The sequence below is a fragment of the Brienomyrus brachyistius genome, chromosome 8, assembly GCF_023856365.1.
Source record: "Brienomyrus brachyistius isolate T26 chromosome 8, BBRACH_0.4, whole genome shotgun sequence".
NCBI lineage: Eukaryota > Metazoa > Chordata > Actinopteri > Osteoglossiformes > Mormyridae > Brienomyrus > Brienomyrus brachyistius.
This window is the reverse complement of record NC_064540.1, coordinates 12,728,618-12,740,209: the sequence shown is the minus strand read 5'-3', so window position 1 is coordinate 12,740,209 and position 11,592 is coordinate 12,728,618. Positions and strand designations below refer to the sequence as shown.

The 11,592-nt window shown below is 35.4% G+C and overlaps 1 protein-coding gene across 4 annotated transcripts in view; it reads left to right on the top strand.

Annotated features, from left to right (window-relative positions):
- Positions 1-1,755: 1,755 nt before the first annotated feature.
- The window catches only part of usp48 (ubiquitin specific peptidase 48), a 29,706-nt gene continuing 19,869 nt past the window's right edge, over positions 1,756-11,592 (top strand). The window contains exons 1-13 of one of the 4 annotated variants that reach the window (XM_049021586.1): positions 1,756-1,847; positions 2,458-2,633; positions 3,260-3,380; positions 3,532-3,673; positions 3,898-4,025; positions 4,246-4,370; positions 5,664-5,772; positions 6,071-6,204; positions 6,300-6,382; positions 8,140-8,319; positions 9,654-9,785; positions 9,995-10,144; positions 10,520-10,720. In XM_049021586.1, coding sequence (XP_048877543.1) covers positions 2,500-2,633; positions 3,260-3,380; positions 3,532-3,673; positions 3,898-4,025; positions 4,246-4,370; positions 5,664-5,772; positions 6,071-6,204; positions 6,300-6,382; positions 8,140-8,319; positions 9,654-9,785; positions 9,995-10,144; positions 10,520-10,720 — 1,639 coding nt within the window. In that variant the 5' untranslated portion in view covers positions 1,756-1,847; positions 2,458-2,499. Of the gene's footprint in view, positions 1,858-2,457; positions 2,634-3,259; positions 3,381-3,531; positions 3,674-3,897; positions 4,026-4,245; positions 4,371-5,663; positions 5,773-6,070; positions 6,205-6,299; positions 6,383-8,139; positions 8,320-9,653; positions 9,786-9,994; positions 10,145-10,519; positions 10,721-11,592 lie in introns of those variants that run through there. The other 3 variants (XM_049021584.1, XM_049021585.1, XM_049021587.1) reach the window with 3 other exon arrangements.

The following is an 11,592-nucleotide window of genomic DNA, read 5'->3' as shown; positions in this document are numbered from 1 at the left end:
AATTTATGGTAAATTACTGGCAGCTGTGGTTGCTAGAATTTCACCGTAAAAATTCCCGTAGTACTGTTTAATGTAATACGCTACATATTATTATTCTGTATCACGGTAAAAAGAAACATTGCTCGAAGGGTGTGAGACCAGGAATTCTGCTACCTCTTTCTGTGGTGTTAAGACTGTTACGATGAGCGGTCACTTGTTTTTTCACGTCGACTTTAAGGTCCGACCACTGCTTTTTAATTTCAGCCACTGTGTAAATAGATAAAAACATTTTTAACTGACTCCGCCATGCCGTGCCACTCTGTCAACTTTCATTTATTGCTGATGCCACTACTTAAACCACCAAATAATATCACTTTTCTTTTCTCGATTTCTGTTAACATGACTTCCACTTCGCATTTGCTGAAATACTTCTTCTTCCCATGTGGTTTATCCATTGTTGTTTACGAAAAACACAGAACAAAGTGGGTATTTATACAGATTTACATATGCAAATATACATAATTATGGGCGGCTACGCAAAATACGCTTGTCAGTATTTTGACTGTGTACACGTATTAACATTATTAAGAATATAATTTCATATTGTAATCAGGAAACGATGCCATGGATGTATTTCCCGTTGTGACAGAGCGTGCATGTGACGTCATACGCAGAGCATGTAAGTGCATTGTACTACAGCCAGACCCTCTTGCATCCCAGGCTTGCAAAGAGAATCTGGCGTCATACTCACGGTTTCAGACTCTCACGACCAGAAATCTTATGGCAAATCTATATTATTTCATTAAACCTAAAATTAACAACATCAAAAGTGCTGGGGTAATTTGGAAACGCTACAGGCTATTTTGAAGGTGATTAATCTGTGACATACATGAAAATGCGTGTGCAGATTTGTCTCGAGTTGAAAATCTCACGCCAGCCAGCTGACCGAAGCTGGAAACCGTCATCCAGTATTTTTTTCCTCTGCATTGTCACTTGAGCGGCATACCAAATTTCGTTGCACCCTGTACAACGATAATAAAGGTATATAAATACTTTTACAAAGAATGGGGCGCTGTTTTTTACACAAGAAAACTGCGCAGTTGCATTGATAATTTTACAGCAAGTAGCATAGAATTCTTATTTTAGCAATGCATGTACTTATATATCACGAACAACGCACTTTCGATTAAACCCTGAACTTTTAATTAAATTCCCAGAAATGTGACTACGCCATTCAAATGTAAATAACCACTACCTATTTGCGCATGCATAGTACAGGTTAATGATGCTACGTCATGTGGTGTATATACATATTGCAGATCGGGTAGTGAAATGCTCAATATTTTTCTCTGTTGCGCATGAGGTTGATTAGGTTGTGCATAAATTGTCTTAAATTGTTCTCAAAGCATGGTTGTGTATGCGTGTATGAATAGTTATAATCGAAACAAACAAGAATGATTATTGACCTTTACATAAGGACTACATAAGAAACAAAGTTATAATGCCATTTAGGCAAACAGCCTAAAACTTTCACAAACTAATACAGATAAATATAAAATGTGTTCCTATTATTATTAAAACGATGAGTATTTAATTTTAAAGTTTTCTTTTGTCAAAATTAGACCTGCCTAATTACTTCGGCAGTTAAGTGGCATACTTGTACACTACAATAATGTCCATTTAAAAGAGAATAAAGAAAATAGGGCTGCACTATGAGCTACTGTTCTATTTCGCGTACGATTTCTATGTTCAAATGCCACGTTCCGTACGCATTACATCATACGTGAATATACGTATTACGTGTACACGAGGCGTACGAGCAAGTTTGAAAAGAGGAAACATTTGTTTCAAAAACAGACGTGTAAACGGTAAATCGAAGTAAATATTGTTAATAGCAATAAATTGTATAAACGTCAACATAAATATGACTATACTGAGAAATATTGCTAGCTTTTTTCTGTTCTGCAAGACGCTGAAAACCAAATAGATAATTTCGAATTTAGAAGTCGTCGTATATGTAATTGTGTGGTTACATAGCTAGCTGTTTTAAATGTGCATTATTCTATAGTCTAGTTACTTTGTAATTGATATAATTCAGATTAATAACAGCGATATCGTATTTTGAGTGCTCACTTCACGCTCAGCATCGCTTTATTTCAATGACAAGCAAGCAATTTCGCAAGTAATTCGCAGTAATTAACATCGTACTATTCGTTACATGGTTACTCGGTATATTATTAAGTTGTTTTATTTTTCTTTATATTGGTTAATAAATTTACCATTGTAGCCGAAATTGCGATTGTCTAAATTGCGCCAAATTGTATAGTGAGCTGGCAAGTTGCATTGTCTAACATTTATGTGAAACAATAGATTTAAATCGATAACACAGAACGTACATATTTAAATTATTACGTCTATTTGTAGTTTAATTCCTATATTTCTACTTTAATATAATAACATAAATATTTGGATGGTTAGGTCAGTGAGTCTCAGCCAGTATTGGGATGGTGGTGATGTAGCATGGCTCCACGAATCCAGCTTGAGAGAGCCGCCTGGAGCTGGGCTGACACTGTGAAGCCGGAGGATGTGACGGAGGAGCACATCGAGAAGGCGTACCGTATCCGAGTGCCGGCCTGTAAAAGGGCCGTATGCAGGTGACCGCTAAATGCATGCCTTTAATGTTTATATTCGCGAATCATAACAAATAGATACTTGATATATGTTTTAAAATCGAATCACTATGTAATGAGTTAACAAGCATTACAGTTTTTTGCGTGCGTGCTAAAACTTTGATTCAGCACATAAGTTGCCCTTTAAGTAAATAAAAAAAATCTAATTCGCTTTTGTAGTTATGTGGTGCTGGCATAGACGAATGTATTTAGTATATGACTAACCTGGAACTTGAGTTGGAAGTAATTTCATGAGTTAGTGGTTGCAAATATATGAACTGTAACAAGTTCATATTTTGAATGTTAAGGTGTGTTAACGGTAATTTAACACTAGAGAACTGTGATGTGTCGGGGTTTGTTTGGATCGTAAGTAAAGACTGACTAGTGACAGGTCTTTTAGATTGTTTACTATGCTATCAATATTGGTTATTTGTGGGATACTAGTCATGGGTAACTACAATGATGTCTTTGTGGGAAAATGAGGTATTAAAACCAAGCATTACTACAGAACTGACATTCATTGACTCCTCTTCTTTGTATCGTCCTTCATTAATGTGTTTTAGACTGCTATTTCTTATGATATATTTTAACATTTTTCCACTGTTTCTTAGGAGAAACTGTAAAGGAAATCCTAATTGTCTTGTTGGTATCGGAGAACAAGGGTGGCTAGGTGAAATAGATGAAAATTCCTTCCACAGTATTGATGATCCAAATTCAGAAAGGCGAGACAAGGTACTAAATATGTTATCTTTTCAAATAGTTCAGAACAGTCTATGGTAACTGTTGTACTCAATGAATATTTTTATGTGTGTGGTTAAAAACTCTTCTCTTGAAAGTTTTTCTGTCAAAATGAATTGAAGAATTAAACTTCTCTCATTTCCAGAACAAGTTTGTTGGCTTGACAAACCTAGGAGCGACATGCTATGTGAACACATTCTTGCAGGTATGGTTTCACAATCTAGAGCTGCGCGAAACCCTTTACCTATGTCAGAATTCCAGAGCGGAGGAACACAACATGGAGTCAGGTCAGCAAATTTCCTGCTTATGTTAACTTTAGAAATGTACTATTATAAATAAATATTACTGTGTACAACAGAACATTTGTCAGTTACATAGTGCCTAATAGTCTTATTTTCCAAATGTATAAATCATACAGAATATACATCAGCCTTTGCATGCAAGACAGGAAAAAATGCTAGTCAGTTATTTTTCTGAACAAATGTGTAATATGCCACTATTCCATATATAGACTATGAGCCCCAGAGTATATGTGAACATCTGCAGTACCTGTTTGCATTGCTGCAGAACAGCAACAGAAGATATATTGATCCATCAGGTCTGGTGAAGGCATTGGGCTTGGATACAGGACAACAGCAGGTACATATCCTTATGTACCTAAATATGTTTCCCCTTTTAGTTTAGAAGAAAAACTTGCATATTATAAAGTGGATCATATAAAAAAGTACTATTTGAATAAAAAAAAAAGATGAAGCAAGTATGATTTGTCGTTGAACTTATTCCTTTTTTTTTGCATTTAACACTTACTTGGTTTCTTCAATCAGAATCTTACTTAGTTTATCTTTTTTTGGCCTCTTAGGATGCTCAGGAGTTCTCCAAGCTTTTCTTGTCTCTCTTGGAAGATACCCTTTCGAAACAGAAGAACCCAAATCTACAGAATGTAATACAACAGCAGTTTTGTGGGCAGTTTGCTTACGTTACTGTGTAAGTGAATTTTAAATCTTTTATTATTGTAATTAGACATATTATGTCAGTGAGTTAAATCGCTTTTCAGTTATATGCATCTGGGAAGGAAGACTGAATTAATCACTGTTGATTAATGATGCAGTAGATGACCAATAATGTCTCGTCAGTTTCAGTGCCTATGCTCTTTTTAAATAAATGTCCGCTAAACATCATTATGAACAATAATTATTTCTGTCACACTTTTTGTTGGTAAGTATACAAACACTGTAAATTTGAATTAAATCTGCATGAATTAACTCCTTCTAGCAAGGCAGATTTGTGTCAGAACAGTGATATGCAAAAGTGCAGTTGTAGTGTAGTTACTTTTCGAGGTGAAAATTACTCCTTTTTTGGGGGGAAATTACTAAAGATTTTAAGGTGTTTTAATCCCCTTTAATTCTTAGACCTTTAGGCTTTAGATAATGGCCAAGATCAGTATCGAGTACTCCAGCACTAGCACCTATGCAGTTAACTCACATCTTAATCATGTTTACCAAGTCAGCAACTATCCATTTTGCATACATAAATCATAAGGAGATTCTGTGGAAGACATTCTGTGGAAAGAAGCACACTGCAGAGTGCAAATACTGTAAATCATCGATTACTGAGGTGGTTGGCACAACCAATTTCTACAAACATCTGGAAAGGAAACGAAGATAAACATGTACTTGTAACAAACTGTTTTTCAAGAGGCAATGATTGGCCAAGTGTCCAACCAAAATTAGTTTTGCATAGTAATGTAGCTATTAAATTAGCTAACCATTGTCTTAAAATAATTATTGTTGTACTCTATTCATTCCCTTATTGGAAATTGTCTAATTTCATATTACCCTCTTTGGTATCTCAAGAAACACGAGTGAGAGTGAATTTTGGGATCTGATCACAGTGTCAGTGTCCAGCACCACTGGCGTAGTTATGTTTGTTGGTCATCTTATTCAAGAGCCTAGTGGTAATTTGATTGATCTGCCAAGAGTGGGAATCAAACTAGCAGACATAGGAGTCTTAAACCCTTATTGTGCATGGTTAAGAAAAAATGTATATATTCTGAAACTGCAGCTATGTAACCATTGCTTACTTTGTTGCTAGCTTTATTTTCTAACTGCATTTACTTAACATTTTCGTCAAACGGCAAATTAGGAACAAAAACTTTCTGTTGTTCTTATTTCTCTCAGGTTATTTATTCCTCAGAATTGTTTACTTTAGTACTGTCTGTTTTCTCATGTCTCCTTAAAATTGTATGGATCTAGTGATTTGTGTTGTTCTGCATTACAGATGCAATCATTGTGGTCGTTCATCTCTACTTCCTTCACGCTTCTATGAGTTGGAGCTCAGCATCCAGGGTCATAAGCAGCTGACAGAATGTATTACAGACTTTCTTAAGGTAATTTAAAGTATGACCAGCATATGACTATTCTGTTGATACTGTCCTCAGTAACAGTGAGATTTTTTTCCCAGTAGTTAAAATCTTGTTCATGGGGTTTTCTGCTTTTTGTATGAACTATTTTTCACAAAAATACTCTGAATGTCTTATAGCAATTTTTAACCAAATGAACCATTGAACCAATTATTTAAACCGTAGTGGTAGTAATATTCATATTAAGATTTTATTTACATATATGATTTTGAAAATGTATGCAGATTTGCTCCTGGGCCATTCCATTTTAATGGTGTTTCTATAGGAAGAGAAGTTGGAAGGTGACAACCGATACTTCTGTGAGAATTGTCACAGTAAGCAAAATGCAACCCGCCACATCAAGTTGCAGAACCTCCCACGCACCCTTAATCTGCAGCTGATGCGTTTTGTTTTTGACAGGTAACCCCATGTAGCTCCTACAGTCTGACACTATGAAAATTCCTAGTTTGTTTGTTTTTGTTTGTTTATTTATTTGTTTGTTTGTTTTTTTACAGGCAAACTGGTCACAAGAAGAAACTAAACACCTTCATTAGTTTCCCTGAAGTTTTGGATATGGGACCCTTTCTGGAGGAAAAAGGTATTTATCATTATTGTTGTTGCTTTTATTTTCATAGTAGTACATTTAAATAGTAAATTATTCAGACTTGAATGAAGTATGCTTTTGTTATATAAAAGTTCAAATGATGTAATTCCTTGTCATAACAGTGCAAGCGCATTTGCTCTGTCATGACACTGTTACTGAAACAGATATGTAACACTTTGTACAGCGAATGTGTACTTGTTTATAAGTTATGTCACTCCCTGGCTATTCTTTTCAAGCAAACTGTATCTGATTAAATAAATTTTATATTCCTTTTAAAAACATTACCTCTCAGCTGGAGGTGTTCTGAATTGCTGCTGATAGAACCTTGACTTGAACAAATTTAGACTAGCTTGCTCCATAGTTATATATGTTCCTTGCTAGGTCTAGCTGCTGTCCTTTATTGTACAAATGCTGATTGTAAAGTATACTATTTTGCAATCTCGGGATGTTCAACAGCTTGCAATAATCAGTGCACCTTGTGAGGCTGAATGTTTTCAAATCGAAATTGCCGTTTGAAACAATGAGAGCAGCAAATCGCAAAGGCTGCGATTAAGGATATGCCTTGTACAGCATGTCTGACCAAGGGTTTAAAACTGTTGTGAGAATAGTTTTACATATTCATGCCGTCATCCTTGTTTGATAGTCATTCTGTCAGTTTGGAGACTGTTCTTAGTGTTAATAAAAGTTTGCACCGCTACGGTTACTTGTGGCCTGATATTAAAATATGTATATGCCTGGTCACTAAAGGCTCAAGGTGTGTATACAAGGGTTAAAAAGTAATAAGTGCATGTTGGAAGAAATTCATATCTTCCCATCCTTGCATTAGAATATAGACCAGTTAGGGCCGGGCGATATATCAATATTATACCATGCATGCACAATAATCACCAGGGCTTCAGATGACAGGCAAAACATTTGGCCGAACGCCAGCTTGTTGGTACTATACGGATGTTTATTTACGCCCACAATTTGTTAAGCAGATTAATAGTATGACTAAAATATTGAGGCATTTTATGACACCCAAAAGTTACCAAATTCAGCATATCCTTATGTTTAATAAATGTCAGGCTTTAAACTTCAAAAAGTACCACCACACCACCAACGTCTTTTTACCTTGTCTATCCACAAGATCTCCTCTTCTAAAAGATATTGTGGCTGCTGAGCTGTTCCTTTCTTCACTGACACTTCAGTGCAAATTGCACTAAAGTGTACCAAACATAGTATAGCAAAACAGCATGATGTGGTGTGCTCCGCTACCCAATTTGAAATGCACAAAATGCATTTCATTAATATTTTAGCTGTACTACTAATCTGCTTACCAAATATTGGGCGTAAATAAATGTCTGTATAGTATCGAAGCTAGTGACTGGCCAAATGCTTCGCCTTTGATCTGAAGTTCTGGTGATTATTGTGCATGGGCCATATAATATCGGTATGATATCGCCCAGCCCAAAAATCAGTCAATATTTTCACGGTAGCTTATGTGTAGTAATGCTGCATCATATGTTTTAAATGTATTACACTCTGAATAATTGAACTGAAGCTTGACTGTGAAAAATATGACAGATCAAAATTGCAATCGCAATATCTGTCAGAAAAATACCGATTAGATATTTTCCCCCAAATCATTCACCCCTAGCACCTTGGATTAGTCCCGAGATCTAATCTTCACTTCTATTGAATTCCATTGAATATTGAAATATGCATATTCCCAGCAGTGTAACACTGATTATTTTTTTCTCTCTTCCCAGATGGAAAATGTGTATATGAGCTAAATGCTGTGCTCATTCACCGGGGCATCAGTGCTTACTCAGGGCACTATATTGCTCATGTGCGTGATGACCGCACCAAAGAATGGTACAAGTTTAACGACGAGGAGATTGAAAAAATGGAGGGAAAGAAACTGCAGCTTGGAATAGATGATGATATTGGTAAATGTTTTTTTCAAGTGATGTTATGCTGAGACTCGTTTTCGTTGCTGTCCCAGTATGATGCACACTTTGTTCAGTTTGCGTTGTAGAGAAACTTTTTTAAATATTGCCTTTAAATTCATCGGTTTCAAAAGAGACCATTTGTTTGCATTGAAGGATTTGTTTGCATTGAAATAATGATTGCAAATGAAAGATTACACTTCTTTTTCTGCTTAATTCATCATATAAAGCTGACACTACCTTGTAGTACCCTGTAGAAAACCACAATCTTACCCAAGCCCAGGAATAAACTGCATATAGTTTGAATGCCCCATTAAAGTGCAGCTTATCACAGTCCCTTGCACATCACTGAATTTCCTGCCTTTTTGGTATCTAAAGATTTCTGTCCTATCTAAGGGGTTTTAAGAAATCTAAGTAAAGATTGGACTGTTGTATAATACTTGTTTATTATTGTTTTTTGTATATAAAATGAAAAAGAATAGCACCGTAGCCACCAGAGGTTGGATCCCTCTTCTCATTCTGTCTGGAGTATGCATATTCTCCTTGTGTTGTTCAGGTTAATCCAGGTTTCTTGTCCACATATATGCAGTTAGGTCAGTTTGTTGCAGTTAAGGATGTATTCTGATATGAGACATGGGACTGCCCTCCCACCCAGGGTTTCATCTGTCTTGATCTTTCCATTTCCTACGATGGACTTCGGGCTCTTGTGACCCTGTACTGGATAAGCCGCTATGGAAGATGGCTGGTTGAAAATACTGAACACACCCTGTAGAGTTTGTTAGTTATAATGAATAGAGAATGTTTAATGCTTTTCAGTTATATAAAATATATTGAATTGACCCCCCCCCCAACTGTTGTTCTAGTTTTGCAGAATGTTTTGCAGCCATAAGATAATGTAGTTAAATTAATTGTATTGCCTTTTTTTTTTTTACTTGTCTGTGGGCCATAAATTTCATAATGACAGTTTATCATTCAAGACAAGAAATTTTAGAAACCTTTTTTAAAACCTTTTTTGTGGTCTCATAATGATAATACGTTGCACCATGTGAAAATGTGTAACATTAGGATTTGAAAGACTAGCAGTGAATGATAGTTAAAAGAGAATCTTTGCACTTGTTTATATTCATGGGTTATAGAACCTCATCTTCCAAATACAATACATTGCTGGACGTAATCTGTATTTTAATGTTTCGTCTACTGGGTTCGATAACATTTATTTGTCAACATGGTTATGAAATCATGGAATGCTAAGAAATGCTTTGTAAGCTTCAGCCTATGTATTTTACAAATTTTTTTTCTTCTTACCTGTTTAAAATTTAAATATTCGTTTTCAGCTGAAGCAAAGTCTCAGACACGTAAACCCAAGTGCAGTAAAGGATCCCACTGCTCCCGCAACGCTTATATGCTAGTGTACAAGCAGCAGACAGAAAGTGATGTTAATGAAAAGATTACAGAGGAGGTACCAGGTGAGAGCTCATATTTGATTTCTTTTTATGCTTGTAATAAGTGATGCACGGAACATTTAGTAATCGAGGACACAAATTATGAAAATTAAGAAATAATACTGTCATTCTCTATGCGTAATTTGTCTGTAATGCCCACTGTATTAAGGATGTATTCTGATATGAGACATGTTCGGGCCGTTTGATACCTCTACTGACCGTTTTTTTTCTAGCCTTCCTTCAGAAACTAGTGGACAGGGACAACAGAAAGTTTGAAGAGTGGTGCATAGAAATGGCAGACATGCGGAAACAAAGTGTTGACAAAGGCAAAGCCAAGCATGAAGAGGTGAAGGAACTCTACGAATTGTTACCTGCGGAAGACGGTCTGTAAAACATTATAATACAGTATTGCAATTATTACTGGAACCCATCAGCTTCCTTGCTTTTGACTATGATGTTAAATTAATTTAACTTGATTTGCTCTTTCTAAACGTTGTTAAAAAACTTAGTTGACTTAAAAAACTAATTTTATATGCTTATTACTTTTGGAAAATTAAACTTCATTAAGAGAACAAAGAGATGCATGTTTGAAAGTATTTACCCAGATTCTATATATTCATTTTGTTTTATTGTAATCAAATATGCCATACACAAGGTTGAGTGTTTTTTTTAAAAATATTTCTCTGTGTATTATGTCTTTATGTAACATATAGTTTTATATATTGAATATTAAGTAGGTTTACTGTCTTTCAATATAGGTCAGCCATTTGAGTTTGTCCCCTTGGAATGGCTTAAAAAGTGGCTGGATGACTCAAGCGTTACAAAATCTATAGACAACTCCAAATTCCTTTGTTCCCATGGGAAATTACACCTAGACAAAATTGGAGACATAAAGAGAATATCTGCAAATGCTGCAGAACACTTGTTTGAACGATATGGAGGGAGTCCCAGATTAGATCGTAAGTGACAACAGATGTTTGTATATGAAGGTTAATTTTTAATCATTCACTTTCATCTGAGTGGATTGAAGTCTAATGTACCCATTGTGTGTGTGTGTGTGTGTGTGTCATGCTTTGTGCTTCCTGGAATAGTTTCTGGGCTTTTAGTAGCTCTGCACCTGATAACCAATTGTAAAAGATGATAGCTGTGACTACTGTTAAGGGGTTCTGAAAACACACCCTACTGTGTAGACTTCTGAAAATGTCAAGTATTGGTGAATGTATTACAGGTGGTTGTGCACATTCATAGAATGGTTTTCATTAAGTCTTTGAAAAAGATGAAATTATCTCCCCTTGCCCAGCTTTCCATCTTTTCTGTTTTATGGCAAAGTTTTAGTAAATATACATTTTCTTTTTGCATAGAATATTGTAATTTAGTTAATTGTTAATTTTTTTTGTTAGTTGATTTCTGTTTGTTTGACAGTGTTGTGTTCAGCAGAATATAGATTTTTTTTAAATAGATATGATGTAGCCTTATTTGAATTTCAGTAAATCAACCTATAAATATTACTTTAAACGGTTATTCTAAATGCTGACAGGAGGGCCAAATACAAGTGGCATGATCTCCTGCACTCTACCTGGGCATAAACTGAACTGTCCGTTTTGATTTTCCTAATGGGGAGCATGTTTCATCTCATGGAGAAAAATGCAAATGTTCTCCAAGTGCCTTTATGTAATCTTGAAACAGAACAGTTTACTACTACTTTATGGATTTTCCAATGTGACTACAATGTGACAGCATTATTTGTATTTGTGTGAAATTCAGTAAATAGTTTATCTTATGAGATGATATGGTTTTCATGTTTACATGGGTATTATCATTATTATTTTAA